Genomic DNA, 27,935 nt, shown 5'->3' on the forward strand with positions numbered 1-27,935 from the left:
GACTCTTTTTAAATCAGTTACGGTTAAAACTATTTATTAAACGTTTCAAATACTTTGTTTGGGGACTCTGGACACATTTAAGATGAGTCACTAGGTGCGTATTTATCACACTTACTTCACTTCTTTAAAGTACGCCCTCTTTCTGTCATGTTGCAAGCAGGTGACGCATTGCAAGCAACTTCTGATAACTTCGGCGAGCGTCAAAATCCGCAGCAGTGAGAAATAGTAACTAACATTCGTTGGTAGTGCTTCGTAGTCATGTTATGGCCTGCAATTTTATTGTTTATCGCAGTGATTGTAATCTTCACACGGCGTTTCAGGTAAATCATGCTGTGCCTAGTACCCTATGTAATTTCGCATTTTACGGTTGAATGGCCTGTTATGGAGACTCAAATGTTAATGTTGCCGAATGTTTGAAAATGTTTTGTTTCCATTTTTCGTAGACTTAACAAAGAACCACCTTTAGACAAAGGTAATATTCCTTGGCTTGGCCATGCCCTTGAATTTGGAAGAGATGCAGCCAAGTTCCTGAATCGGATGAAGAAGAAGCATGGCGATATTTTCACGGTAACAATCCTTTCGGAATTGTTCACACACACAACAGGTGTCATTTTTTAAACTCAATCTAATAGCAACATCAATGAAGGCAAGTATGAAGTTCTTCTGAGCCTGCCAATGTCCAGAAATCTGTTAATTTGTCAACCGTACAAAACCGTACAAAAGCAATTGTTTATGAACCTATTGCTCTAGTCTATTACTTCTAATTTTTCCTCAAATACCTCTACTTTTTGTTTGTGCTTTTTTATGGATTTTCTATGCAGTACAGGCTGTATGTGGATGTCTCTGTGTTTAATGTTTAGCCTATTACATATGTATATGTGTATGCTTACTCTTCCTTCATATGCTCTTTGAATCATTATGCTTTTTGGATTATTGACATAAAGAGCAATAATGCTGTTATCCATTATCTTTGAAATGAATACAGTCTCATTAACCATCTTTAGTCTCAATGTATCATCACTATGTTCTCATGACAACCATTTAGTCTGTAATTTGAATGGTTTCGCCACTTGTGACAGTTTTACATCTTTTTCTACACTTTTTCCAAACAGGTGCGTGTTGCTGGACTTTATGTGACTGTGCTTCTGGACCCCAACGCTTATGACGCTTTGCTGTCTGACACAAAGGCTCTCGACTTCAAACGCTACGCGCAGGTGCTTATGCGGAGGATGTTCAGTCTAAACTTGCCCAATCATGACCCAGCGTCCGAGAGGTCTTGGATGAAACAGTAGGTGTCTGACATGCTGTCAGATAAGTAAATGTTGAAAGAAATGACAACATGACTAATGGTTGTCGTACTTCTTCCAAGGAAAAAGGCTAGCCAACTTTGAGTCCATGAGTCACTCCACCAATGTATGTCTTATATGTGTTGTGTGTGTCTGCATGTGTGTGTATGTTTGGTGTGTGTGTGTGTGTGTTTGTGTGTTTTTGTGTGTGTGTGTGTGTGTGTGTGTGTGTGTGTGTGTGTGTGTGTGTGTGTGTGTGTGTGTGTGTGTGTGTGTGTGTGTGTCTGGTGTGTGCGTGTGTGTGTGTCCTGCTTACCCCAGGCACTTTCAGGGCCCAGGTCTGGTGAAGCTGTGTGAGTCCATGCAGAACAACCTCCAGCTGTTACTCAACTCCACGGACGTGGCACAGAACCCTATGCAGTGGAGACAGGATGGGCTTTTCAGCTTCTGCTACAGCCTGCTGTTCAGGTGATACTGCAAAACTAACTCAGTGCAATTAAATGTATTCATATTATGCTATTAAAAACAAACATGGTCTCATGGACCTTCACAGCAACTGAAACCTAAGGGTCCCAATTAGAGTTGAAATAGCCCAAGTGAGGGGAAAAATAGAGACATAGAGAGAGAGAGGGCATTAGATTTAAAATATTAGATTTGGAATTAGAGCCGGATAGATATAGGATTTTTAAGGCCATTTTTTTAACAGAAACACCTCATATTAACAAAGATTAGTGTCATGAATAGTCATTTGTATTCAACATAAGCTGGCCATCTATACATATATGACACCAAAAAGCCAAACAAAAAACTACTACTGGTACTACTACTACAACTAATAATAATAATACTAATGATAATGCATTTGGTTTGGTATTGTTTTTGTTGTTGTTTATACCTGACAGACACCAGTGAGGTATTCCAAGTTTGATTTAATGAAAAACCTGAGTAAGTTAACTCAGAGTACGTGGTAAACTTCCCAAAAAAGAGCCCTTTGTTCACTTTGTTTTCTTTGTGGATACTCTGTCTAGACATTACAAGACAATATGACCATTGTCTTGATTATTAAATACGCTTAGGTGTGGCACAGTCAAGCCAACGATTTCCTGTGGGCTGTCAATAGATGTCATGTTATATTTCAGCTAGGTATAACGCCACTATAAACAGCTATAATTCTGAGTCACAGTCACATGCTTCAAAACAGCACATCCAGCTGTCACATTCACCAGTGTGACCAGTTGGTTTGTCACTGGTATCACCAGAGTCTAGTATCTCATTGCCTCACTTCCTTTACTGCCCCACAGAGCCGGTTACCTCACCCTTTTTGAAGTTGATAAGAGTGACATCACACAACTTACCACAGTTTATGAAGAATTTCGCAAGTTCGATGGGCTCCTTGCCAAACTTGCTCGTTTGACTGCAAAGAAAGGTAGATATTTTTGACAGTTATGATTATAATGACATGATGTTTATAAGCGGATATTCTGAAAATATTGTCTGCCTCAAATTTCAATGAAAACGAGTTAGTGACATAGAATAGTTATTTGTACTTTTACAACAATATAGCAGTTATTTCTGATTTGTTGAATCATGAGCTTGATAAATGTGCATAGAAGATATCAGTGGGTTTGTGGGAATAACCTGAACTGTCAGTCGTTTGACTATGCAGAGTGGCTGTTCCTCATTGATATATTTCCAATGCAATGCAATTTGTGCATTGAGGTTTCCTTCTGTTGAGTAGGTTGTAGAAATAGCTGTGAGAAGGTCAGAGTGAAAAGGTAATTTAAAATTTGTATTTGTAGATTTTACCCAGTATAGAGTGGGAAGACATACTCAGTAAAAGTGTGTAGAAACTGACCTTTGCAACTCTAAAAGTTTATAAATAAATGTGTTGTATATAAAAGTGGTTCTTTGTTTGAGAATACACAGCACAGTAATATATTTGAATGGCTATGCAGGAAGTATTGTAGAAGTTTTTTATTGAGGAAATGAAATATTCAAATTCACAATGCTATCTTTATTCAATATTCAAATTCACAATGCAATGTCTTTATGAGTTGTTTAACACATTACTGTGATATTAACATTTTTCTATTTTATTGCATGATGTCTGACCTGTTATTGGCTGTCTATGACTCAATGTATTGCGCTTGATTCATGTAGCCTGAACTCCATTTCACCTTACAGCTTGTGTGAAGTGATGCCGTGTGGTGTTTGCTAATGCTAACAGGTGAGCGGCGTGTGGCTAGTGAAGCACAGGAGCGTCTGTGGGATCTACTGAGTGCCTGCTGGCTGGGCGAGAGAGCTGGAGCCCAGAGGAACACCTGGCAGCAGAGCTACCTGCAGCACCTGCAGAGCGAGAGGGTAGAGGAAGAGAGCCAGAGGAGAGCCATGCTGCTGCAGCTGTGGGTCACACAGGTGAGTCTGAAGACTTGCACTGTCTCCTGTCCATTTGGTCTCTCTCTCTCTCTGTCTCTCTCTTTTTCCCTCATTCATTCTCTGTTTATCTCTTTCTTTCTTTATTCTCTCTCTTTCTCAAACAGACACACACACACATACACATACACTTCCTCTTTCCCAACTTTCGCAAAAGGTGTTAACCTCCTTGTTAGCACAATTTCCTTACCTGCAGGATCAGGTCCAGTGTGAGACTGTGATTCTCAACACAGCTCACACAACACATGCACACTTATGATTGTCTTCTGTCTCCTGTCTGTCAGTCTGTCTGTCTGTCTGTATTGGTCTCTTTTGTGTCTTTGTGTTATTCCGCTTTTCTGTGTATTCCAAGGAACACAGAAGTTCTGCTTCCTCTTTGATAAGAGCCTCACCTGGAGCTGTGAATGCGTCTAACCTTATCTACCCTTTGAGCCTTGGGTTCCAGAAAGTAAGAGGAACAGGAGAAAGGAGTTGCACTCAGAGAACATTCTTGTCTGCTGACAACTCATAACTCAACACCTATAGTGTTTCTGCGCTGATGCAGTCTGACAACTAACGTTCGCCACATTCCACGTCCCCATGGCAACAGGCTTTTTGTTTTGCCATCTTGTGTGGTGTGTTGGGACAATGGACTCACACTCCTCACCTGAGAACGCACACACACACACACACACACACACACACACACACACACACACACACACACACACACACACACACTCACACACACACACACACAGAGCGTGCCTGTCTCTGGCAGTGTGCTGGTGATTCAGTGGTGATGATTCTTGACGTGAGATGTGGTTAGCCGGATGTGCCACCTAGAAGTGTTTCCCAGTGTGGTTTTGCCTCAGGCGCCAGGTATAAACTGGAGATTAGTGGAGCCTGTGTAAATGTGGGCTGCAGCCGCTCCCACCTGCCTGAACAGAGGCCTTGTTTTGATCCTCATTTAGTACACGCACACACACCCTCAGACACACACATACTTACACACACCCACACTTTCTGTTCCTTAGTTTTTCATCCTCCTGCTCTAGTTTCGCATTTCTTCAGTGGCGTAGTATCGCTTCAAATCTCTCAGCCCTTTGCTCTGGACCTTGTTTGACTCATGCTGCAGTACGGCTGTCATCCACACGAGAGCACTGTAGTTTATGGCCTGGCCTCGGGAAAACATTCAGTAAATCACCGGCACCTCAAAACAGCATTACATGGCAGATAGCTCATTCGGTTGAAGGCTTATGAAAGGGTGGTGTATGGAGCTGTCAGTTTTAAATCTTCAGCAGATGTGTGAAGAAGGATGATAGGCCTGAACGCCTGCGTTGTTCACCTAGCAGCAGATTCTGTAGAGCCAGAACCTCACATGCAATTGTTATACATGTCTTTCATGCTGTTCTTGTGTTCAACATTTCCCTGTTTGATTCATTCTCATATCCGATGCATCTACTCTACATATTTAATATTACTCCGTTTAAAACATCTGTGTTCAGAAAGGGAGATTGTTGTGACCAGTCAAGGGTGTCATTATATAGTGATTAAAACATATCTGGTGCTGTGTGTTTAATTGAAGAGGTGTAACATTACTGTGTAAAGTAAGCCACACAAACAAACTGGTTTGAGACAGAACTCTCTGACGAGAACAGTTAAAAAGACTGCTTTTACAATTCCATTTGAAGCAACCTCAAGGTGAGCAAGTCTGTTGTTTGTTCATGTTTCCAGGGCAACGCAGGCCCAGCTGCCTTCTGGCTGTTAGGTTTCCTGCTGACACACCCCGAGGCAATGCTCGCTGTGAGAACAGAGATCAGAAGTCTTCAGCTACAGCGCCACCCACTGGCCAGCCTACAGAAGTGTACTCCAGTTTTGGGTGAGAATGGATTGAAACATATATTTCTCAGCAGTGTGTTCAGAGTTTGGAAATACAGCACTTAAATCTGTTTATCTTTGTGTACACTGTATATGTATCAGTGTTATGGGCACTTCTTATAGAGCATATGCACAAACTTCAATCCAGAAAAGGGTTAGTTTTGCTTTTGTAGGTATACTATAAGGCCAGTTTTGGAGTGAATATGAATATTCAAAAAACAATCAGAACATTGCATACCTCTAACCATAACCCCAAATTTCAGGGTTTGTATTCTTGTCAACAACACGTCAAGAGGTCGTTTTTTGAATGTATATGGGTTTGCCATGCAGATAGGAAAGGAAGAAACATGTCAGTCATGCATTTTTAGTGGAGGAAGATTTTTAGTAGTTTTTTATTCTAAATTATATATATAAAACATGACATTCATTCACCCTGGTTAGGTTGACTAAGTAAGCTTTCTCTGGTATTTAAATAACTTTCCATGACTGTCTATCTCTCCTTTAAACTGTCGGCTGCAGACAGCGTCCTCAAAGAGACACTTCGTCTCAGAGCTGCAGCTCTCATCACTCGGGAGGTGATCCAGGACAAGTTGCTACCGATGAGCGGAGGCCGGGAGTACCTGCTCCGCCGCGGGGACAGAGTCTGCCTCTTCCCCTTCCTCAGCCCTCAGATGGACCCACAGATCCACAGCGAACCAGAGGTGAGCCACAGAGGTGTGATAGTTCAGGTTCATCTTGCTTGTGTGTGTGAGCGCCCATGTGTGTGTGTGTGTGTGTGTGTGTGTGTGTGTGTGTGTGTGTGTGTGTGTGTGTGTGTGTGTGAGAGTGAGTGCGTGCGTGTGCATGTGTTTATGTGTGTGTGTGTGTGCGCATGTATTGATTCCTTTAAACAATTCAGAACGCCTCCTTTTCTGTTTCACTAAGGAGGCACAAATGTCCTTTAGCCCTAACTTGTGTTGTACCATATACAGACAAAGCCCTATCCTTCAGTCCTTAAATGATAATGAATACATTGCAGATACACCCAATAAGAATTGTACTGTGTTTATTAGTATAGTATAGGATTAGTATTACTAATCAGTTTTGTTGACACTTATAGTCATACTAGGGTAGTGGGTCAGGTGTCAGCTTACCCTATTAGCTGACATGCAGATACCATATCAGATCATATCAGCAGTGTTTACTGCATCTGCTGCTGGGTTCTTCCCGTAAGAGGTCAATTAGACTTTAGCTGTGGCTTAAAGGCAGAGTTAGTTTCGGTTCCATGAAAGGTTGTTGATATTTGAGCTCAACAGCCAATCAGATTACACCCCTCTTGTCCATACTTCTGAAGCTCTGTGTTGATGGGCAGGGATTGTGTATGGCTAGGTCCGGGCAACCGTGTTTGTTTCTCATTTCCAAAACCAGGATTGGGTAAAAGTTTTTTGGAGCGTCTACACTGAACTGACAGGTAGAAGAACATGAGGAGCATTTCGCTGGATTTGACAAAAAAAGAATATTGGATTAGAAATGTGGACTATACCGTTAAGTTGCAGCATCCCGACCTTGTACAGGTCCAAGTGCCTACGGGGACCTGGGTTTGAATCTGACCCCGTTGTCATTTGCTGTCTCCACTCCTAATCTCTCTCTCTCACTCATTTCCTGTCACTCTTCACTGTCTTATCAAAATAAAGGCGAAAATAAAATAAAATAATAATCTTTCAAAAATTAAGCTTGTTGGTTAGTATGGGGGGTTTAGGCCTTGGGCTCTGTAATGCACTTTGAGACTGTATAAGCTGTAAAAGGCATTGTATAAATAGAATGGAATTGACAGACATCCATTACCTTCTTTTGAATGTAGTTCCTTCATTTTACTGAGGTATGTTCATTTCACTGTGAATGATGGGAAACACACTGAATGTAGATATCCTAAGTGTATATTTAGCACACAGATGTTGACCCGATTAAAATGGCTGTGTTGTGTTGTGTTTTGGCAGAAATTTAAGTACAACCGCTTCCTGAATGCCGATGGAACAGAGAGGACAGACTTCTTCAAGGGAGGGGTGAGGATGAAATACTACAACATGCCCTGGGGGGCTGGCGGTAACATGTGTGTTGGCAGACACTTCGCCATCAGTGGCATAAAACAGTGAGTACAGTCGGATGATAATGTATGAGATGACATTTATTTCCACCATACATTGATCTCCAAGCACAGTTTTAAAACAGCTTTTCCTTGTAGAGTGTCTCTCTGGTCAATAGGTAAAACAAGGTTCTGGCTGACAATTGTCCTTTAGGGAATTCATTGTTCTTGATTGGTGTTTCCATTTTGGATTTGTTCATATTTCACATGTGTGTTACAGGAATTGAATAAACCAAAGCCTAAACCCAGGTGTCGCTCCCTTGAAAAAGCTCTGTTGACCTCAACCAGAACTTTGCCCCTCGTACCCAAATAAACTCAACACAATCTAAATAGGATCTATAAACACCTTTCTGTGTCTTTTATCAGGTTTGTGTTCATGGTTCTCGCATACCTGGACCTGGAGTTGTGTGACCAGCGATGCACCATGCCCCCTGTGAACCCCAGTCGCTATGGCTTTGGAATGCTTCAGCCAATCGGTGACCTTGAGATCAGATATCGACTGAAGCCAACCAGCTGCTCCCTATAGTGCAGTCGCCAATAACAAGAAGACTATTATTGTGTTATTTATTTATTTTTTACATTTGCTTATTTATATATAAATACATATATATTTATACCAATGTGTGTATTAGATCCCATGTGAAAAAAACAATATATGACACTTTGTACAGTGAAGAAAATGTGATTTATAAACCCTTGAATAGAAGATTTAAATAAATATAATTTTAAGAATACTCTGTATTTGTTTTGCGTTAGTATCTAACTTAGCACATCTATTCTTTAGCTGAAATTGGAGACCGTTAAGTAGAACTTAGTTTTTCACGTAGTGCCCAGTGCCAGGGGCGGAGTGGCCATCGGGAGGACCGGGATTTTTCCCGGTCGGCCGGTCGGCCAATAACCTATCGAGAACCAGCCTGCAGACCGGCCTTCGCAGCCGCCGTGTCAAATTCATGAGCGGCCCATCGAAGTTGCATGTACGTCAAATTATGGTCCCGTGAAAATCTCTAAGTTCTCTAAGAGTTGTCCAGGTAAGCAGTCCAACCACTATTTATAGCACTATTTGTCTCTGTACATCACACCTATGGTGTGTGTCAAACTCCCATTAATCCAACCTTCTGATTTTTGTTTAGCCTCCTATATTGATGTAATTCTTTTTTATTCAGACACTCCATTACTTTCATGACCACAAATATAAATTGGCCAGCGATTTAATTCGTTTTTTTGTTGAATGTAGAATGGTCGGAGCAAATTGCCTCATGGGAAATGCGTATCGTTGTGCCTTTATCAAGTGAACCTAGGGAGATAAATTAGCGGCTATCAGGGAGAGAGAGCTGGTGAAGCGGACCTGATGGAAGGACATAAGAGAAAGTAGAAAGGAGGGGGCAAAAAGGCCAGACTGAAAAAGAGGCGGATGCTGGAGGAAAGTGCATCAAAATGTACAAGAATTACGGATTTATTCAACCAGCCGTCAACTAAATGCGAGTGAGTTGACAGGACACATTGTTGCGAATTAGCATAACATTTGAGCCAATACGGGACGCGATTTGTTCCGTATTTCCATAAATGTACATATACAAATACACTGTCACTGTCACTGTCATGTCTGTCACACACACATCAACACTAAATCTAACAATAATGATCAAAAGCCGCCCGTTTGTTTGTGTAGTTGATATGGGAGGTGGAGGGGATGCGGGTTGGGCCAGTTTTGGGCACGTTGTGGGCCGGTGGTGGGCCGGTGCAGTCAGAATTGTCCCGGTGGATTTTTGTGTCCCACTCCGCCCCTGCCCAGTGCACTGCTATTCTCATGAAGACTGTACGCTGTATGCAAATGGACTTTCTAAACATCATTATGTAGTATGATGTAAGATTATGAAACATAAGGACTTGTAGTATTTAGGTAGTGGCCCAGTCTGAACCTCAGCGTGCATCTCTGTGCGAGAGAGACTGGAGATGTGTGTTTGGCGGCGGGGGAATGCTGGCGCCATTTTTGTGATAGGGCACAGACGTGGCGTGCTGAAAAAGCAGTTCCACCAAGCAAGACCTCCTCGTTGCCGGACCGTAAGAGTTAAAACGGTGTGTTTATTGTTGTGGGGTGGTGGTGAGGGCACGTGGAGGGGTGGCTTCGGGAAACGGCCATCTACAAGAAATGCTGTCGACACCGCTTCAACGCAGCTAGGCAGACAAATCAGGTTCGAGAAAAAGCTTGTAGCTGCTTTACTAACTTGTTGATCGTAGTCATAAAAGCAAACCTTGGATACATTGGGTTCAGCATACGCAGCCGCCTAAACATGACAGGACTAAAGGAGAATCTGCTCTGGAGCCTGCGTCTCATTGGGATGGTAAATCAATGACGGTTCTTTTGATTGTATTCATTTTCATGATTACAATCTCTCAACGAAAAGGTATATTTTCCAGGGAATTCTGCATATTTAAAATATTTGATCAATGAGACTATGGTAAGCACTAGACTACTTGACATGAGTTAACATCGAACATATTTCCCAGTATATGGCTTAAATAGGCATGTTCCTTTTGACAATTAACCTACGCATGCTGTGGAAAACATTATAAATAAATCGTACAGATCGATACACATAAAGCTATTTCATTTGAACCATGTCGACCATTTGTCGCTTGTAATGTTGGTGCGATCAGCATAGGGACTTATGAATGCAGTCTTAAGGTGTCGTGGTACCACATCATCCTTAGACGAATAATTCGAGCTTATGTTTTAATTACACTTCATATCTTTGAACATCTGCAGATTGATGCAAGAAACCTTTAATGTACTTACAAAATACGGCTGTCATCATTAACGATTCATTGCAGCTAGCAAGGCATGTGTGAGGTAGCCTTATTAATCAAGTAAGGTTTTGGCATACAGCAATGCGACTAAAATGTTTAAAATGTCTAGCAATTTACAGCCAAGTGGACAAGCTAAAAAATCTAAAATAACCCATTGCCTATTGGTTGCTTATCAACCAGAGCCGATTGGCAGTTAATTTCTTCGCGGAAACAGCCAGAATGTGGGTCTGTTTTGGTGGTGCAAGGCGGGCTAGAAATATGAACGGTCTGATTAACTCTTCACTTTCGGTTGAGACATTTAGTGTTTTTTTTTTTTTTTTTACCTAGGCCTACAATTGAACCAGAAGCAAAAGAGATCGGTCATATAGCGACGAGAGAGAGGGAGAGAAAAAGAGAAAGAGAGAGAGAGTCATATGAATAAGTAAGGGGGGCTAGTTTCAGCACTGTCTCAAAGTGGACAGCTCACAACAGCGTTCAGTCATGGCACAAGTAAATCCGCCGACTCGTCGTTAAATCTCATGAAAAGATGTAGCTAATGAAGTATACCGAAAGCTTTTTTGGGGGATATTATTATCTTGATTGATAGCAGGTGACTGGTTCAAACCTGTAAGCAGTGACTGATGTGTCTCTTTCTCCTCCTTCGCCAGAGGCAAGGATGTGTACTACAAGCCTGAAAGTGAACGTTCATTCTTGGGCCGTGTTGTGTGTTCTGAACAAGTAAGATCCTTCAGGACCTGCAAAATAGAGATGGAAAACACATCCGCAGAAATGAACAAGCCAAGTTCTCGGTCGACAGCATCTCTTCAGCCGGAACCGGTGGATATTGTCAGGAGTATGGCTTGCTACCGCCGGGTGAAGCTGAACGTCGGGGGTCTTCCACATGAGGTCTTATGGAGAACCCTTGACCGGCTGCCGCGAACGCGGCTTGGCAAACTGCGGGACTGCAAAACACACGACTCGCTCATGGAAGTATGCGACGACTACAACCTGGATGACAACGAATACTTCTTCGATCGGCACCCTGGTGCTTTCACGTCCATCCTCAATTTCTATCGTACCGGTAAACTGCATATGATGGAGGAGATGTGCGCGCTGTCCTTCAGTCAGGAGTTAGACTACTGGGGCGTCGACGAGATTTACTTGGAGTCCTGCTGCCAAGCGCGCTACCACCAGAAGAAAGAACAGATGAATGAGGAGCTGAAGCGCGAGGCCGACACGCTAAAAGACCGCGAGGGCGAAGAGTTTGACAACACGTGCTGCGCCGAAAAGCGCAAGAAACTTTGGGATCTTCTTGAAAAGCCGGGATCTTCTGTAGCAGCTAAGGTAACTGCATGTTTATAACTGATAATATAGATTTAGGTGGGAACTTCATGATCAAGTTATCACCTTACCATGTGGCCTTCAAAGACAGTGCTTTCCCTTTAGGTGGCCAACCTGCACCTGAACATTATGCACTAGTGAGGTAAATGTCAAAGGTCAATGTTTTGTCAACTGCAGCCCTTAAGGAATGTCCCTGATTTACTGAAGCTGTCTTCACAGGCATAATCTGATTATGCCCCTCCTGTAATGGTGAGGGTTGTCTAATTTGAAAATATAGGAAAGGCTAAGACTTAGACGGAATTTAGAAATTGTGTTGTCTTCTGCAATAACCAGTTGTTCTGTTCTGGAATAGGATTAAATTTGGACTGGTCCTTAAATCTGGTCCATTGGTCTTGAGCACCAAGCGGGACACCTCTAATGAGGGCAGGTCTCTTTTTCAGAGAATGATGGGTAATCATTTCACATTAGAAACCATACTACAGTCATGGTGCTGGAAATAGGCTGATTTTTATTTCTCTTAAAGTTGTGTTTGAAAATATGTGTTTGAAGGTAACTCATCTTTGTTTTGAGATGCAAATATAGAGCGTTAAGGGCTTTGAGGTGCCTTTTTGTTCATTACCAATGCAATGGGGGGTTCAAAACAACAACAGGGGCTGTGAGTGTCTTTTACAGATTTTTCTGATGTGGTTCTTCATTCACATCTAGTCACAGGTATGTGATTGCATCCAGTCCCTTAAATACTGAGATACATCCTTTTCTGACAAGAACTGTCAGTAAAGTAACATATGCTATATTTTGTTAATACTTTACTGTAGGAACCTATTCAACCTAAGAATTTCCTGGTTCTTTGAAACGGACCTGTTTGCTGGTGTGCTAAAGCACTAACCACAGTCCATGACATTTGGGGGTGACCAATTATGACACCTACATTTTCATATTCAGTAACATTTATTATGTCTCGGCCCAATGAGGATAGCCATTGATAATGGAATGTTTTTGTTCGGATGGAATGGTTTTATGTCCTAGTCCAGATCGGCTTTGTTTTATGTGGTGTCATAAATGGATTTTCCATTTGAAATGTCTAGGCACAGATAAGAACAAAAGTGGACCTGCTATATCCTTGGCCTCAGATTGTCTGCATTTCTGTGCATGCATTAACTTTCATGCATGCATATAAACTATGCCACAATAATGTGCTCCAGTGTGCCTGCTAGTGGTTCTCCTGTTTAATCATTCTTCTGATTCCAGAAACAGAAAAAAAAGGTTAATGTGAAATATACGTTTCTCACACATTACTAAGAACAAAAGTGGACCTGCTATATCCTTGGCCTCAGATTGTCTGCATTTCTGTGCATGCATTAACTTTCACGCATGCATATAAACTATGCCACAATAATGTGCTCCAGTGTGCCTGCTAGTGGTTCTCCTGTTTAATCATTCTTCTGATTCCAGAATGCAGATAAAAAAAAGGTTAATGTAAATATCTCACACATTACTGAGGGTACAAACGGGAAAGGAAATGTTTGGTGATTCATATTCTCGTCATGTCCATTGACACATCCATTACGTATCTGGCTGTCTGTGTCACTTTAGGGTCTGGTTGTCTGGTTAAAGGATGCTTTGCATGTCTATTAGTTCTTTGTTTAGTTTTTTTATTCGTTCTTTCTTAATGGCACCTTAAAAGTTTTAAGTCAAGTTTTGTGTAAGTGAAATGCTTGCCTAACAAAACAACATTGTTGCCCTATTGTGCATTTTCACTATGAAATTATCATAAAAATGTTTTGAGACCCAAAAACTGCTTATCTACTTGTATGTCTGGCCACTGGTATCAAACCTTTTACATTGAACTCACTGCACTTTGCTGCTATCATTATAATGTGGCTATTATGTGTGTTCTACAAAATAATCATGAATGTTACATCGCTGCTAACTCAATGGCTATTTTTCTCAGGCATTTATTCTACAGAGAGAGACAGAGAAGTAAAGAGAGAAAGAGAGAGAATATGCTGCCTCTACACTTCTAGAGTGATATATATCAACTTGCAATTAGCTTAAAAGGGTAGAGAAGACATACCATCCCAGCCAATGGGCACTAAATACATTAATGCAGCAATCAGATTGATCGAAGCTGTGGAGAGGAGGCCTCTTTGGGTTTTCGCACATCCTCCCAAACTCTTCCTCAGTAGGGCATTAGTATTTCTTCAAGTGCCCTGGCGCTCAGCAGCCTCGTGCTACTGCTGAGTGGCTGAGACATTTGAGGCAGACAAGCTGGGCACGGCGTAAGAAACAGCAATGCCCTGTCAGAAGAAACTGCTGGCTAGACACTTTAAGGGTTCCAATGTTGAGAAGCTTCAGCTTACAGGGCTCTATCAGATCTATCTATGATCAGATCAAATCTTTGTGGAACACTCAGATTCCTCTGCCTTACCCACTTAGTTTTTAGTTGATAAAAATCATTTCATCAGTTTCAGAGTTCTGGACTTGTTATGATGTTACTCTTGATTAAAAACACATTTTCCAACCGGTCCTTTTACTCTGCCCTTGTAAGGCAGGAAGTTCCATATGCGAGCTCACGTAAACAGAGACCTGCAAGAAAGTGTGTGTGTGTTTGGGGGAGGGTGAAATAAAGGGGGAGGTGGTGTTGTGGGGCAGCTGATCAGAGGAGAGCTGTTACCTGGCAACAGGGTAGACTACTCTTTTTCCTTTAAAAGGAGTGTCAACAGACCATCAACCTCAGAGACTTTAAAGGGACCTTGTGTGTCAGTGTGGCTGATGACTGGTGGTTGTGAGTGAGTCAGTGAGTCAGTGTGTGTATGTGTGTGTGTGTGTGTGTGTGTGTGTGTGTGTGTGTGTGTGTGTTCGTGTGTGTGTGTGTGTGTGTGTGTGTGTGTGTGTCTGTGTGTGTGTGTGTGTGTGTGTGTGTGTGTGTGTGTGTGTGTGTGTGTGTGTGTGTGTGCATATCCTGAAAACAGTGGGCTTTGGTTCCATTGTTTTTTTTCCCTTCAACCTCTCTTGAGGAGAACTTCTCGTCACTTGCTCTGCCTCCATGGAATCGATGTCTGCGTCTCTGTCGTAGTCACTCAAACTCTGTCCATTCACTCTTTCCCTCTATCCATCTCTCCTTCTTCTCTACTACACCCTCCTGCTAAATGTCAGGGAAATGTCATATTAATTATCCTCCAATGAGACAGGCATCCTGGCTGCTGCTCCCTCTGCAGCTCAGCCTGCCTTCTGCCCGCAAATCACATTTCTCCGGCTGGCCCTTACCTCGCAATCAGATTACGCCTGACCACCAGCCCCGCGTTGCAAATTACCATGTGCTCCACTTTAAGGGCTGCTCGCTCTCATTCAAAGCTAATTTGCCGGCATGAAATGTTACCCGCTTGACCATTCATAAGGCGGTGCCATTGCTGTTTATGCGATGGTGGACAGATATTGCAGAGACAGGTCTCGTTTTTTTTAAGTTTCCGAGGTGCAAAGCCACAGTTGTTTTGAAAGAGCTAACAGCTGAAGGTATGAGGTGCGATATGATAGGATTTCACAGAGCGTGTGGAGCGTGACATTTTGGTGCTGCGTGTATGTCTGAGGATGTCTCAAATGTAGTCAGGCATTATTTTCCATTTTGGGATATCTACCGTATACCTCATTTGGGAAGGGAAACACTCACATCTAATCTAGGAAACACTCACATCTAGTCAATAGTGACAGTATTTACTCAGGGGTGTTTATGCATCCATATGTTTGTGCAGAGTGCACATGTACACGGGCCCCATTATGTGCAGTTTTTTAGTCTTGTACACATTGAATCAGACCATAATATATATGAGGTTTGTTTATTGTTTTCTGTTCGTCATAAGCTGTGTGCGGAACAGGAAAAACTGAAGGGTCTCATGGAACCTGCAAGGCCCAGGGGAACTTATGCTGAGTACTTGGTCAGCAGATCATTGCTGTTTGTATTGATCTCGCTGGCAATTCATTTGCTAATTGCTAACACCACGCAATCTCAGTACATACAGCCAAATAAAAGGCTCTTGTGAGCGGCCCTCCTGGCAAAAGCCTTGAATTGTAATCCGCCCTGATGTCTGCAGAAAGGAGAGAGAGCTTGTGCATGGTCACCTGTAGACACCTAGCAAGAAGGCTTGTGGGCTGTAGCTGTTCCAGAGTCACTGGATAACTTTAGTGTGAGTAGGACTGGTCTGTACTGTTGTATGTGTGCAGAACTTGTGCGTGTGCATGTGTGTAGCCATGTGGTCTATGGACAGGTCTGTAGTCCTTATATGCACATCTATTGTCTCCAAGTAGGAGACTTGCTGTTTGCATTCTGGTCTGTAGTCTGTATGCAGTACTGGGTTTTACATACAGATGTGTGGCTTTTAAGCAGGACTATTTACTTTCTGATGTATACAGGAAGACCTTTTGCACTATTCACACTAGTGAAAGCCTAAATTGCTCTTGATGTGGACAAGCCTCTGTCCCTGCATTTCAATTTCCCGTGCTCCCAGTCTCATGGGTCTGGGTCATATTTACAGGCATGAAGATGAAATTAGCCAGTACATTCATAGGACAATCCTAAAGGCAATGTCAATGTACTGCAACAGATCTTTAAATTGGTTTTGTATCATCTAGAGAAGATGGCAAATATAACCATATAGAAGATAAGGTGATATCCCATATTGATGGGAAGATAAATCAATGGGAATAGGATACACAACACTGTGAGTGTCTAAGTGCAGCTGCTTAGATTTCATTCACTTGTGTCCCATAAAGATCTCTTTACCATGCATCAGTTAGTCATGGCTACTGCATCATGAACAGGTCCCCTGTTGATATAAGACTTGGCCACACATTTAGGTCAGAGTGCCATGTATTAAAAAGTCATACCCGTGTCAAACAACATAATAAAGTTTGTGAATGACCTGGTAAAGAAAAAAACATGTTCTGTTTAGTTGTTGCAGGGAACTACAGGGGATCAGCTGGAGGTTAGGGTTAAGTGTTCAACAAATGAGAAATTCCTTATATATTCCGTAAGTGGTCTCTGCATTACGTAGGGAAGGCCTGTGGAGAGGTTAATGGAAAATTAATTAGCCTGGGTTTTTTCCATCTGCACGGAAGAGTATAGTGTTTTGTTGTTCAGATTGGTCCTGAGATGTAGTTCCGCTTTGCACCACCAGGTTAAACTGACCACAATCATCCATTTTTTCTTGATTGAAATGCATGTGGACATATAGTAATGTGGACATACAGTAATAAAATGCACATGGACCTATATTAACATATTGTAATGCAGATGCATACAATGTAGTGAGGACGAAGTGTATATATTTACAAATGTATGCAGTACATAAAAAAGTGCAGGGTTACCAGAATCTGTATGCATGTATTATTCACTGTTCCTCAGACACAGACTAGCGTCTTAACTGATACATTTGTACATGATTATTGATTTACTTTGCTGAAATCCATACTGGACTGATAATGACATATGTGGGCAGTGAGCCATTGACCTTTCAGTCCTGGATGCCTTTGTAGCATCTGCAGTGTTCATGCTTCCTGAAGCTTTCAAAAGTGTGCGATGATGTCATTCACCAGCTCCAGTAGCACAGAGGATGTGATGCTTTCCCATCACAACTTCAGCAGCACAATCACTCCTAACGAGCTTACTGGCAGCCTCTCTTTCATCAGGTGCTCGTTTGAGAATGTGCCTTTTCCTTTTATTGCATCTAATTAAGTGCATTGGCGAATTGATTCGCATCGTTGAGTTCTTAATGCCTGCTGAGTACCAAATTATTCCAAAAGGATAATGAAGGGGAAAATAGCCCTAAGCCCAACAGCATTCCAGGAGAGTAGTGCAAACTGGAGGGCATCGAATCCAGTCCTCCCTGGTTCTGGGAGCTGTGAAGGACATGTGTGGCTTTGTGAAGAGAGAGGTGACTGTGAAGAGAGAACTGGTTTTGTAAAGAGAAAGGTGGCTTTGTGAAAGAGAGAGGTGGCTTTGGGCGTAGTGTAGGATGTGGGATGACAATCACCTTTCTAATAATCAATGCTTTGCTTTTTTTCTTCTTTTAAACTTCAAAATTTGTGACATTCATAAGCAAATGGCCTCTGCTAACATCACTGGTCCTGAAAAGTTCCGAGCTCCGAGTGGGAGAGCACACCTGTGCCAGTCGAACTCAGAACATCCCACTAGGAAAGTGGGACATTTTTGAGAGCTAAGAGAAAAAGGTTGGACGTGACTTGACATGGGAGCATTTGTGGTGAAAGTTAAATAATATACAGTATATGTTTTCCGCTCAAATAAATCACTGTTTATTAGGTCGTACTCATTAGTGCAAGTGATTGTACTTTTGTGTAACTAACGTAATGTGAGCCATCTAGCTATAGCCTACTTTACACTACCTAACCATTGCCTGTTTGTTGTCGTTATATAACTTTGTGAACTCTCAACTCAGTAATGGGATGTTCCTAAATGGGAACTTTCTCAATTCCCAGCTGCCTGAATGCACAATCAGTCCAAGTCCGCCAAATGTCACCTAGATTCAATTACCACCACCCCTTCTATCATTATCCTGATAACTTCTATTATCAACTTCTCCCTGTCCACTGGTTAAGTTCACTCTTCATTGAAAGTTGACATAATCAGACCAACTGTTGAAAGAAAAACTGATTTTAGTGACCTAAACAGCTACTGACCTATTTTCAATTTACCAATCATCTATAGTATTCTTGAGAAGGTAGGTCTATCTCAACTCCATATTTGCCTTGATAACAACAATGGACCTCATTCTCAAAGTGTCTTCTTAAATATTTTCTTACGGGCTTTCGAAAGACCAACCTAAGTAAAAAAAGATGCATGAACACCTGGAAATGTGTTCTTAAACCGCCCAAGTTTTCTTACCTGTTCACTGATTCTTAAATTGAAGGCACGTTCTCTTGCACCTGAATTTGCATACAGAAACGCCCTGCTGGCTCCTTATAAGGGCATGCAACTAAAGAGACGTGTGCAGAATCCACAGCCAACGGAAAAAGCAACTTCAGGCCGATCAAAATCATGTCAAAGTAGAAAGCGAGCACCAGTCGAGTAAATGCAGACCTAACTTTACCTGTGGAGAGGTAGAGGTACTGTTGCAGAATGTAGATGTTCCACTATAGCTATATCCACACGATTGAGTTAAGTGCTTATTTATTTATTCACTGCCATATGCAGTGTTCGTGTAGTGCACTTTCCTAGTGGGATGTTCTAGGTTCGACTGGCCAGGGTGTATTCTCCCACTCGGAGATCGGAACTTTTCATGATATTTCTTATTTCTTATTTTCTTAACTGCGTTCGAGAATGAGGTCAAATCTCCTTCAGTATTTCCTATCTGGCTTTCGCCCCAAACCCTAATCAGATGGCACTGAAACAGCCAACAAGCCACCAATGACCTCCTCCGTACATTGGATTCTTCTTCATCCTCCTAGACCTCAGTGCTGCCTTTAAAACTTTAATACTATACCCCATCAGCTCCTGATGGATCATATGGCTTTCGTTGAAGTCTGTGGAACAGTTTATTAGTGGTTTGCCCACTGCCTGGCAGATGGGACATTTTGTACAAATACAGACTTACAGACCGGTAAGAAAGCTCCATAGTTCACCATGGAGTTCCTCAGGGTTCAATATTGGGGCCTCTCCTTGACAACATGGCACTATGGTGTCCATTTTCAATGTTATGCTGTCGACGAAAAGCTACTTATACTCTCTCCCATGGATTTACAGATGTGGATGACAAACAATTACCTGAAATTCAACAGTGGTAAACCTGAGCTACTCCCCACTGGTACTAAAGGCTGCTGCTACCACTCCGGTTGGCTTTTGACCTACTCATCAGAGTGCTTCCCCCAACTGACCTGCGTATCCATACACAGCTATCTCACTGATGCATGCTGCCTTAAGCCCTAGAGAAAACGACAAGGAGATGGTGGTGGAGATGGTGCAGGACGTCTATGAACATATCCCCAAAGATAAGTGCAGTGGCCTCATGGCTTGAAGAAATGGACCCAGCCGTGCGCCAGTGGAAATTATCTCCATCATCCAGATGTCGGCCACTGTGGTGGACTAACCACCCGGGGCCACAGTAGTACAGGAGGTAGAGAAGTTGTTTAGTGATCAAAAGGTTGCTAGTTCGATACCCTGTCGAAGTGTCCCTGAGCAAGACACTGAACCCCTAAATGCTCCTGATGTGCAGTGTGCCATCAGTGTAAATGTAAAAAAAAAGTACATCCTAAGTAAGTCGCTTTGGATAAAAGCGTTTGCTAAATGACAAAATGTAAATGTAAACTAACCGCTGCTCCCGGTGTGACGGGCCTGGTCATGTGGCTCGTGATTGTCTTGCTCCAGCACTAAAGCCAGAACCACCTTACTGGTAGGAGTGGAGCATCATAGTGACATAGTCTGCAGTCCCTGTTCTCCAAGGCCGGACTGTACATGAACTGCTAGCTCAATGGTCAACCCTACCAATGGGGACACCGGGGCCACCAATCTCCATAGTGCAACCTGGCATCCTTCCGGGCACCACTGGCTCCCTCCCAGTAGCATGGTAGGTGTAAGACTGTGACTGGGGAGAAGGCTGGTGCCAGAAGGAAAAAGATTGATGCTGAAGCTTGGTGGCTGGTTCACTGGCCCTCAGATCCACTCTCTACCCCCCAAACAAATTTGAGTGCCGCAGTCTCTGCCAAGCTCATTGTTCACACAGCCTCCGCCGAGGTCGTTGTTCACACAGCCTCTGCCGAGTTCGTTGCAGGCTAAAGAGAAATGCTGCCATGCTGCCTACTCCAGAGGCCATGCCTTCTTCAAATCTTCGGGCCAATGAAATCTTCACCCAGATTGTCCCGAGCCCACTGCAGCCCATCTCAGAGCTCAGCACACTGAAGCTAGCGCTGACTGCTGAGACCAGACAGGCAGTGAACAACTTGGACCTGCGGAGTTGTAATTGTTTGGAGGTGATGTCCTCAACTAGCTAGGTCCAGCTGGTTTAGTTCTCTCGATCTCCGCCGGGCTACTGGGAAGTTGACCCCAAAGGCATGCCTTTTCCTTTGGCCATGGGCTCTGCCAGTTTGAAGTTCTCCCGTTCGGGATCTGTAGTGGACCAGCCACCGCTGAGGGCTTTATGGATGCTGGCGGGTGTTCCCCAAAGCAGCTGCGTAGCTTAGATTACCTTCTTGTGCATGCTGCAGACTCCAAAAGTGCCCTGGCTAGCCTGCATGAAGTCTTCCCATCCTTTTACCAAGTTGGCCTGCGTCTGCACCCAAAGAAAAGTAATCTGTTCTGGCGAGAGAAAACATTCCTGGGCTATGTGGTCGGTAGGGGTGAGATTCTGGCCCATTCCCCATAATGTACTTAACGGTACGACAGTTGCAGAGATTTCTGGGGCTGGCGACATATTACCGCCAGTTCATTCGAGATTTTGTTGCCACAGCCAGCCTGCTGCAACTTCTGACATCGAAAAGGGTAACTGTTTCAGTGGGGTGAAGATTGCACTGCTGTCTTTGATTGATTCCGAGAAGCACTCCACGAGGCTCCTGTGCTAGTGCTAGTTCCCAGACCCACAGCAACCTTTCATTCTCAACACGAGGCCAATGACGTGGGGTGCAGTGCTCTCCTAGGAGGGTGAACACAGTGAATGGGTGATCACCTACTTCAGCCGCTTACTCAGCCAACCAGAGAGAAACTACTGTGTTACTTGTCAAGAGCTGCTAGCTGTTATCCTGGGAATTTGCCACCTATATGGAATATGATTCCTTTCCTGCTGGCCCGGTGGCTCGAGACTCTGCAGCCATTTCGCCACTGCGATCTTCACGCCTATGTAGACGCTCTGTGTGAAGACGAGCAGTGCCAGCATTGCCAGTGCTGTGAGGCTCACGATGTAGTGACTTAAGAGTGATAACTGCAGCACCCCCCTGCCTTCAGAAGCGAGCGGCAGAGGGCAGCAGTTTTCTCCAGCCTCCGGCAGGCAACAATGACAGCAAACGCGAGTTCATCGATCCCTCACAACAAGAGGAGAGAGATCAGAGCCAAGATTCTGTCTTTTCTGGGCTCCAGGCCTTGGTGGGGGCGGCTCACCTGGAACTCGACAGAAGTGGACATACGATACCCTTTGCTGAGGGAGGACTCCATCCTGGAGATGAGGTATTGGTTTATTGCTGAGCATAAGAAGTCAGTCTCTCAAGCCAGTGGGTCGGGCCGGCCATGTACTGTGCAAAACTGTCTAATGTTGTGTATAGGGTACAGCTAGTTAGGCGTCAGCAATCGCTGGTTCTCAACCGAGACAGACTAGCACCCTACCTGCAACTGGCTCACTCAAACGGGGACAGAGAGACAAAAACTGTGCCGCCTACTCCGTCCCTTCTCAACAAGCAGCTGCAGCGTCCCAGGGGCGCTCTCAGCATAAGCAACAGCTTTCCCAGCACTCGAGAGACATTGTGTAGCATGCTAGGGTGTTGTTGTGAAAATATCCCTGCCATTCTGCCCATTCTGCATCAGTCCTGAATACTGTGTGTGGTTAATAAACATCAAGACAACAAAGACCATCCATTGAGATGTTCCATCAGTATGTTTTATTGTTGATCTTATGTGATGGAAGGTGACCATGAGTGCCATGAAAGGTGCCATTAAATAAATTGTATTATATTATTATTATGAGAGTGAGTATTGTGTTATTGAACCAATTCCCATGACTTGCACCCAGTCACCTGGCTCTTCAGAAATAGCTTACAATCTTGCAAGCGTGCATAGACGATCATCGATCAAGCAACCCCTTCTGAGTATCACATCTTAGAGGCCTGCAGAGATGCATGGCTGAACAGATTGAACTGCACCAAACGGAGTGGTGTAAGTCATTTGAAACATCCTGCCTTTTTCCTCTTGCAGAGTGCATATAGGATGGCTCTTTAAAATGGGTTTATGAGGCTTCACCCACACTATCCCTCATTCCTCCAGTATTCTCAACAGGATTGGCTGGCACAAACTGGATTTTTTATCACCATTTCTCCATACTGATATACAGCGCTCTCTCTCTCTCTCTCTCTCTCTCACTCTCTCTCTCTCTCTGTAGGTTCCACAAGAGGTCTGATCTTATTTTCTTCTTTGGTTCTTTGCTCTCCCTTACCTTTGCACCATCATCTAATAGATGGGCTTTTTCTGTTTCAGTGCACTATAGAACATAGATTTGCCATGTGTGAACATGTAATCAGGCCTGTGCACACGCACAATGGACTAACAATCATGTGCTCTCTGACTCTGTGAGGTTGAGTGTTCTTTCGATTTAATCAGCACATTCCAGTTCACTTCCAAGAACAGAAACTGCTGTTACCATGGAGAAGTACATCTGTTTCTTGGGCGACAGACCCTGTGCTTTAGTGATGGAGAGTGTGTAGACTCTGTGCCATGTCCCTACCCACCTTACTTCTTCTATCAGACCCACAATCCACTGCTCGAAAATGGGCAGTTTTCCCCTGATACTCCCTGTGCAAATGATCCAGGCTTCCTTAAAACCACACGCCACCTGACACCCTCCCCTGTGATTCGTCAGATGTTTCCGGTGACCTGGTGGCCCTCTTCTCTCACCTGTCTGTTTGTGACGCTGAGCCTCCCATCTCGGGGACCCCCGGGAGGAAACTATAAATACACAGCACTTTGCCCTCTGCTCCTCGCATCCCTCTCCCACAGAAGGATGCATCCTATATGAGAAGGCATACATTACCACAGCACTTAAGTATGCCCTTTCTTTCCTGGACTAATGCAGTAAATACATCACAATTTGTGCAAGAGGTGACGACACATAATGTTGTTTACTTTTATTTCATGCAGCTGTTCCGTTGTGTCAATTCACTGTAATCAAAGGGAAACATTGAAGTTGCATTGTGTTCGCCTCTATTGCTTCTCATCTGTTCTAACTAATCCCATATCAGCCCCAGTCAAGACGGCATTAGTCCAGATGAGCATCGCTGGATGTTTTCTGTTGACATATTAATTTCAGTGGTCATATACTGTACTATTGTCCCCTTAATAGAGTTGGGTGAACCAGAGCACAAGCCCTCTCTCAATGCTCGCGACACAATAAACATGCAATTATGAGACGATAATGGAGCTGTTATCATCTTGTAATGGAATGTGGATGGGTACACAGCACCCTGTGTATCGCCTCCATCCACACGGCGCAATACGTCTGGACTGAGTGGATTATGAGGATGAATGGGTTGAGTGAGGTTACAGGCCAGATTGAGGGGACTGAGCCTTGGCTCACCCACTGCATGGAGATGATGATTACGGGTGAATCAGAGTTCAGGGCACCAGCATTTTTCATTTGCCTCGAAATTGCCACCATCTGAAAAACAAAAGGTAAAAAAAAAGAGAAGTTGAGGGCACCCAATTTGGATTCCTTATTCTCTTGGTCGGGATGAGATTATGAAATTAAATCAGGACTTCAGAAGAAGTCCCTCCTTGCTAGAGAGGGCTAATCTTAAGATGAGGCGATCAAAGTGTGTTTCCTGTTGGCTCGTGGTATCACAGAGGAACATGATTTCACGCTCGCATTGAGGCAGCAGCCTTGTGCATTAATGAGAACTTTCTACAAAGGGCCGATATTAAAGGCTGCAATAATGGAGAATACTGTATGTGCTTGTTTGTGTGTGTGTGTGTGTGTGTGTGTGTGTGTGTGTGTGTGTGTGTGTGTGTGTGTGTGTGTGTGTGTGTGTGTGTGTGTGTGTGTGTGTGTGTGTGTGAGTTTGTCAGACTGTTGTTGATTTTAAAATAAAAAATGACTTCAGTATTGGCAGCAAAGTTTAAGCAGGCTTTTTTCATTTATGTTTACATATTTTTGGAAAAGGTTTTTATGACAGAAGTGACATAAGAAAACACAACACAAGAAAACAACTGATCAAAGTTAACGTGCTAAATAAACAAACGCCACAAATCTAACCTTGAATTTCACCAGACTTTAGCAACATGTATCTGTAAGGAGTCAGAAGTTCTTTGAACCATAACCATCAAAGCAGACGTGCACAGAAGTCCAAGGCAGAAGTGAACAACACTGAGAAGAGGGTACTATTTGGGTCAGTGATGAAAGCAGTTGTGTGTGTGTGTGTGTGTGTGTGGCTGTAGATTTAGACCTCAAACCAGTGGTGCAGCATACTTCTACAGGTGGGGCTGAGGCTTTGTGGTGATGATGGCTTTGGGGGATGTTGATGTCAAACCAATTGGGAAATAACGGCGTGATTAAAAAACTAATTATTGACACTGGGACAAATACCAATAAACGACAGTATGCTGTTAGCGCTTATGAATGGTATGACCTCTCTCACTCTCTGGGGGAAAAGTGACTGCGTTTAAATCTCTCTGGGAGAATCCGTGGGCTAAGTAAGGACTTTGATGACAAATTAAAGTAAAAATACCCAGCCTTCAACACACTAAAGATGACTAAAGACAGTCACTCATTCCCAAGAGTAATTCAGTGTCAATGAGGATGTAGTAGTGACTAGGCAGCTTAGCTTTGATTTCAGTGCTATACTCCTTCTTACTGTGGTGTCAGATTACACTATAAATCTACTGACTCTATTTCACTCTGGCCCTCTGGCTCCAAACAGTAAAGTCCCCAGAGGGTGAATTGTATCACATCAAAAATGTGCTTTGTAATATTTTTTCTGTGGCCTCTCCAAAATCGTGCATCTATATGATTTTGTGGCCTTGATAGTTTGTCTCTCGTACCAGCCAGCTGAATTTTCTTTCAAACCACTTTAGTATCACAGAACTTTTAGAACTTTTGTTTGCCTTAAAGCAGCAGCAAGGAGTTTTGGTAAAAAAAAAAAACAGTTACGTATAACATACTTAACAGAAAATGTCAATTTGTTGTGTACTGTCTCTTTAAGGGAAAGAACATGATTTGCTCCCTGCCCCTTGAATCTGTCCTTGTGATGTCCTGTCTCCTGGGAGACTTTCTTTGTAATGTGTCACCGTGTCTGGCTCCTACTCACCTGGGACTTCCTCTGACTGTTTTCACCCCTGGATTCCAATGGATTTGGCACACTGCTCAATTAATCTGGTTTCCTGTTGAATGAGGGTGTGATAGTGTGAAGGTTGAGTGTTATTGGGAAGGGCTGAAAAAAGCATAGGCGCTATTCTCAGTGGCCTTGTCCTAGTTGGAACCTCAGAAAGAGACACACTGGAGCAGAGGTGGGTCACATATTATTGCCCCGCCACCATCCATCTTGCACCTTTTAAGCCTCCCAGAAGCTTTGAGGCTTTTGAAAGTGTGTTGTTGCTTTACCATTGTGGGTTGACCTATCTCTGAAGTGTTGCTTTTGAGGAAAAGATAGAAGACCATCAGGTGCCACCTGAGATGAAGTCTTCTTATCAGTGTTGTTCATCAAGCCCATTGCTGGTCTTATAGAACAGAAAGACAAAGAAAAGGTCTACTGTATTTATTCAGATTAAATATTAAGCGGTTTCCCTTCTCATATGAATCATACACCACAGAAGAGGAACCCCGGGAAACACGCTTGCTTTTGTGAATAAAGATGAAATACCTTCAGTCCTTCTTACATGGTCTAAAGCACACACAGACATGAGTGTGCATACACTCTCACTTGCTCACACAAATACACACATACATGCACACACACACAATCACACACACACACACACACACACACACACACACACACACACACACACACACACGTACACACATAGACTGCTATTTTCTGTGTAATCTCAGCACTGCTACAAAGCCTGCCATCATTGTCTCCATAGCAACAGTAACTTCTGTGATGCTTGGACACGCAGCTGTCTTTCTGAAGATTAGAGTGTGTTTGTGTGTGTGTGTCTTTGTGTCTGCCCATAACAAGGTATTTTTCTATGCATGCATTTGTTGTTTAGTGTGTGTAAGCATTAGTTTCATCTCCCTATTTTAATTTAATAACCATTTTATCTTCTAAATACCATCATCACTGATTCTTTTATGCACACATATTTTTGAGTTTTCTGTATTTGTGTGTGATTACTTAAAGATATGTGTGCTGTGGGTTTACATTTCTGTGCCTGTTCTGTTAGTTGAAGTTGCATGAGACGAGAGAGCAAATCCGTGAGATTGAAGTGACAGTGAGTGTGTTCCTCAGGGCAGGGATGTGTTTGTGCATCACCATGCCTGACCTGCAAGAAGACTGCAAATGGACCCAAGTCCTCAGCTGTTGGTTTGTGTATGTGAGGTGTTTGTCTGTCTGCGGGGTGTGTCGGCACGTCTGGGTGTGTTAATGTGTCTCCAAGCGTTCTTCTGTCCTTGCGTTGCCTCTTTTCTTGTGTCTGTTTTTCTTCCATCAGCTGCCTCCACTCATGTGTGTCAGACTGTGTGCTGGTGCGCCTGTTTGCTTGTGTGTCTGTCTCTCTGTCTGTTTCTCAGTCTGCTAATTTGTCTGTCTGCTGGTCTGTCTGCATCCAAGATGCCTGCGCTTTGACATCTGGAGGTGAGAAGGCATCCATAGCAGACCTCACCCTCTGATGTAGATCTCAGTGTGGGATGTAGTCATCGGCGATAATCATGCTTACAGTCTTTAAGGTTCCAAGACCTATGAGCTCGGCTGAGAAGTTGGTAGTTAATGTTGTGTTTTTTTTTCTGGTCTAGCAGTTGAAGACTAGGTGTTCCTGCATAGTCATTTATTTCTCAAGATCTACGTTAGACAGATAAGAATATGGTTATGTACTGTAACAGGTTGCAGGGTGGGCAGTGTAGTTAACTGAGGAATCAGTCGGCAGGCAAGGTTAAAAGACGGTTTTAATTCCGAAAACTCAACGCAAACAGGTACAACTAAGGCATCACTTCAAACACAGGAAAAAGTTGGTTCTTCAAACCTAACTTAAATGTCCAAACACAAAATGTTCTTTATCCCTTTTCCTTCAGGGATTTTAAAGTAACACAAACTCCAATTTACTTCCCTTTGGCGGCCGGTTTTCCAGTAGGCAGTCCGGTTCTTCCAGGCTTGGGCTTAACCTTCTCCCTTCTTGTTGCGCTTTACCAAGCGCTTCGACGCACGCTTCAAACGCACGTCAGGTGCGCTCTGTTCTCTCTGGCTCTTCCTCA

General features: G+C 43.3%; 2 protein-coding genes across 2 annotated transcripts in view; both read left to right on the top strand.

Annotated features, from left to right (window-relative positions):
- Positions 1-258: 258 nt before the first annotated feature.
- ptgis (prostaglandin I2 (prostacyclin) synthase) lies at positions 259-8,227 on the top strand (the record flags this gene model as incomplete). The annotated part of the gene is made up of 10 exons (XM_080845668.1): positions 259-320; positions 444-567; positions 1,113-1,288; positions 1,608-1,754; positions 2,588-2,712; positions 3,514-3,701; positions 5,436-5,580; positions 6,099-6,280; positions 7,556-7,707; positions 8,068-8,227. 10 exons carry the CDS (start codon positions 259-261, stop codon positions 8,225-8,227), a joined length of 1,461 nt encoding a protein of 486 aa, XP_080701794.1.
- A 3,029-nt stretch (positions 8,228-11,256) lies between these two features.
- kcnb1 (potassium voltage-gated channel, Shab-related subfamily, member 1) overlaps positions 11,257-27,935 on the top strand; it is a gene marked incomplete at both ends in the record, with an annotated part of 28,645 nt that continues 11,966 nt past the window's right edge. Inside the window, one exon of the mRNA XM_080846825.1 lies at positions 11,257-11,832. Within this exon, the coding sequence (XP_080702951.1) occupies positions 11,257-11,832 (576 nt within the window). The remainder of the gene's footprint in view (positions 11,833-27,935) is intronic.

Source organism: Sprattus sprattus, assembly GCF_963457725.1.
Source record: "Sprattus sprattus genome assembly, chromosome: 10".
NCBI lineage: Eukaryota > Metazoa > Chordata > Actinopteri > Clupeiformes > Clupeidae > Sprattus > Sprattus sprattus.